The 4,035-nt window shown below is 33.8% G+C and overlaps 1 protein-coding gene across 1 annotated transcript; it reads right to left on the bottom strand.

The window, feature by feature from the left end:
* Positions 1-2,069: 2,069 nt before the first annotated feature.
* Positions 2,070-2,753, bottom strand: LOC132614158 (monothiol glutaredoxin-S6-like). The gene has a single exon (XM_060328540.1). The coding sequence runs from the start codon at positions 2,619-2,621 to the stop codon at positions 2,313-2,315; it is 309 nt and encodes a 102-aa protein (XP_060184523.1). The 5' UTR covers positions 2,622-2,753; the 3' UTR covers positions 2,070-2,312.
* Positions 2,754-4,035: the final 1,282 nt, after the last annotated feature.

The following is a 4,035-nucleotide window of genomic DNA, read 5'->3' as shown; positions in this document are numbered from 1 at the left end:
ATAGTGACTGGGGGGCTTGTCCTAATAGTCGTAAGTCAGTTTCTGGTTTTGCTATCTTCTTAGGTGATAGTCTTATTGGGTGAAAAACCAAGAAGCAACCAGTTGTGTCCTTATCCTCAGCTGAGGCTGAGTACCGAGCCATGAGCAAAGCAGTGGCAGAAATTAATTAGGTGGTTAATTTGTTGGCTGATTTTGGGGTTTCTACTACTTCTCATATTCTTTTGTTATGTGACAATCAGGCTCTCTTCACATTGCTAAAAATCCTTTTATCCATGTGCACGCGAAGCACATTGAATTGGATTGTCACGTTGTACGCGTCAAACTTGCTGAAGGCCTGATCAGTCTTTCTCATACTTCGAGTTCTACTCAGCTTGCTGATCTTTTCACCAAAATTCTTCCTGGTGCTGCTCATCGTCTTCATCTTCGCATGCTAGTTGTTCTATCATCCTCCAGCTTGGTGTTGGCTGACATACTTTGTACTGGTATTTTGGTGTATATGTTGTATATTCTCTATTTCTGTATTGGGATTGGCTCGCATTGTATTTTAATTGTAGCTAGTTGGGTGTTTGTTACACTAGGCCTATAGATATATATGCACTGGGCCCGGTTCATTTGTACAGATTGGAGAAATACTCTCATTTTAGTTTAGGACATTAATGAGAATTCTATTTTCTCTCTCACCGACTCTCTCCATTTCCCCTTAGTTTGATCTTTTTTAGTTTAGGACATTAATGAGGATTCTATTTTCTCTCTCACTGACTCTCTCCATTTCCCCTTAGTTTGATCTTTGTTCTTCATATATTTCATCTCAAATTCTGTTTGTAACACATCCCAAACGTTCCCCTGTTCTCCTTTACTAAGCTATCTGCAAACTGGAACACATTCCCCTGCAATTGCCTAAAAGGAAAAGTAACAAATCTTCTTATTGGCGGCAAGAAGATGTCATTCATATGTCACCTCAAAAGTCAAACCTTTTGTGGTAAAGAATATTTGCCATACCTGTTTGGCTGCGAGAATTATTCACTTTTTTCAGAAATTTCTTTTATTTTATTTGAAAATTAATATTTGGCCATGAAAATTTACAAAACATCTAAAACACTTTTTTCACTTTTTCCACTTTTACTACATTTAAATAACCAAATATTCTTTGCAAAAACTACAACCAAACACAATTCGATCCATCTTCAACTCTAACTTCAAAAATTTCAAATCAAGTGAAAAATATTTGGTTTCTATGGCCAAACTTTAAATACAACCTTGAAAGTGGAAAAATGAGTTGGAAAACGGGTTATAAACAGTTTTTCAAATTTAAAATACAACTTTAAAGTTTTCATAACCAAATATTAATTTTTAAATAAAGTAAAAAATTATATCGTGAACAAGCGAATAATTCCTACGGCCAAAAGGGTCCTAAGTTTCAAGATTCAGAGAAGCTATATTTTGATTGTTATATATAAAAACAAAATCTACGCAGCATCTTGCAATATGTTCATTGCGCCTTTTAAACTTTCAAAAAAATATCATAAATGCTTCACGAACTGCGAAAGAATTTAACGTCCAACCTGAAGTTTTAAGGTGAATAGGTGGAGTAGCTGATGATTAACTAAGCCCCTTTGGAAATTCTTACACAACCGAAGAGGGACACGTGATCTAACACTAAGAAAGAAAATTTTATCTCGAAACCCTTGATAAACGGATAAGTATTACTCCCTCCGTTCTAGTTTACGTGACATCTTTCAGAGTAATATGTAGAGTCAAACGAGATTTCTTTGATCGCGATATTTTCATGTACCTTTTTAATATTTTAAATTATCAATTATTGTGATTTATAGTACTTTTTACATGATTTTCAAATATTTAAATTTTATTTCAAAAAACTTAAAGATTCTATGTTCGAATTGGTGATCAAAATTAAGTTGCTTAACTCCTAGAGGGAGTACATAATTTTGACGTCCTAGAATCAAGATATACTTCAAGTAGAGGTGTTAGAGATCATTATTAAGAGCTTGGTACTGTTGATTTCACGTGATCGACCTTGTTGCGCGAAGTAGTATAAGAATAAAATGCAATACATAAACGTGCTCATTGAGTCATTGTTATTGACTTATTTCATGTTATCAGCTGTGAACAAAGCAAAATTACCACTAGATTTCCAAAAGAAAAGACTAGCTATGACCAAAGTATAACTATTTTAATACATCAAGAAGCAAAATGTGAGAGAAAACAGCCATCCGAAGCTAGAAGACTATATATTAGTGGTAAGTTTATTATCAAAACTCCTAGTAGACTTGCTAGCTACAAATTATTAATTTCTAAACCCAAATGGCATTAGCCCTTATGAGCAATTGTTTGAGCTGGCCCCTCACATTAAGGCTCATGATCTCATTTGCACCACCAACAAACTCATTCCCTATAAATATTGCTGGCACACTTGGTTGACACCCTAGTTCAATCAATGCCTTCTCCATTTTCATCCCATTTGGATGTGTATCGAGCTCGTAAACTGTAGGGTTTGCTCCAAAGCTACGGATTAAGGTATCGATGCTATGAGAAATGCAACAACTACTCTTGGTGAAAATCACCACTGGGCTTGCTGCTCCCAACTTCATAACCATATCCATTTTTAAACAATGTTGCCTCAAATGCCAAGATTTATAATTAACTTTCGTGAAGATGAAATAAGAAGTTATGAATGCTACAAGAAATTCTGAAGGTTTGTGAAGTGAATTCAGGTTGTTGAGAAAACTGAACCTTCCGTGAAGCTATATATAGAGGCATTATGTTAGCTAAAAGATAAAAAAGGACAAAATTGCTATAAGGATTACAAGTTGGTGGATATGTCTAGATTTTTCTTGATCATATGATAAATGCATGCATGCCTTATCTACCTGGAATGTAAAAGTTGCCCAAAATCCTCAAGATGAAAATGAAAAGAATATAATCTATCACCTTTAAAATATTCCCAGAACTTTGTATGGTCACTATACACCTTTTTTGCTCGGCTCGAGTCTTTAAGGCAGTTTTCTCTTTAGGACAAAAAAATTCATGTTTCAAAATGTAGAATTGTATGACCATTTTATTTCTATCTCAAGTTGTTAGAGATCAGATCACGTCTTTATTTACTTAATAAGTGTTTAATACGACTCTCAAGTGCAGACCTGATTTTGTTGCTATTATTTTTCAGTAAGTTTATAAAAGATTGACTTGTGTGTTTGAATAATTAGAAGGGATCGAGAAAAACATATATATATATATATATATATAGGATGTAGATGTTGCATGAATTATAAATATTTCTTTTCCAGTTTGTTCCGAAATCGACTAATTGCAACACTTATCTTTTATTAATTCGTTACATTCGAATAAGAAACAAAATATATTTTTTAAATGCCCTTTTCAAAACAATGTATCTTCTAAAGCGGAAAAAATGCTATCCAGCTGGAGCGATCTTTTTCAATAGAATCTTATATTTGATTTGAGAAAAAATGAAATCTCTTTTTTCAGAATATATCCTCATAGACGCGCTGCTGAAAATCAAGTCCGCCTTATGAATTTACGATTCGTACGTACCACAGAGAAACTTTGAAACTTATCCCCTAGTTTGGTTGATACATAACAATTTTGATTCAAATTCCATATGGTATGAAAGTATATCAACTCTATCAAGAAAAGAAAAGTAATACAAGTTGTTCTATATATTCTTACCCTTAAAAATGCTCTCTTACTACCTTGAAAGGTCACATATTATCGTAGTACGCTATTTTCCCTGGTTAAGGTATCAAATTATAACCGATTAATTCAGAAGAAATTGCACGATTTGGCCTTCAAATGGACTGATATTTATTTTTTCCCTTCAAAACCGAATTTATGCCTAGCGCGCCATAAGTTCTTTAAGGGAGGCCATAACTTGTGGAATATTATAATGAGAAAATATAAACTTATGCCCCGCGAAAAAGTAATTTATCTTGTCTTGGGGGACAAAAATTAAAGACCAACACAATACGGCCAAAAGTGCAAATGACCCATTAATTCAGA

The sequence above is a fragment of the Lycium barbarum genome, chromosome 10 (genome assembly GCF_019175385.1).
Source record: "Lycium barbarum isolate Lr01 chromosome 10, ASM1917538v2, whole genome shotgun sequence".
Lineage (NCBI taxonomy): Eukaryota > Viridiplantae > Streptophyta > Magnoliopsida > Solanales > Solanaceae > Lycium > Lycium barbarum.
The sequence above is the reverse complement of the archived record's forward strand: the minus strand, read 5'-3'. Positions and strand labels throughout refer to the sequence as shown.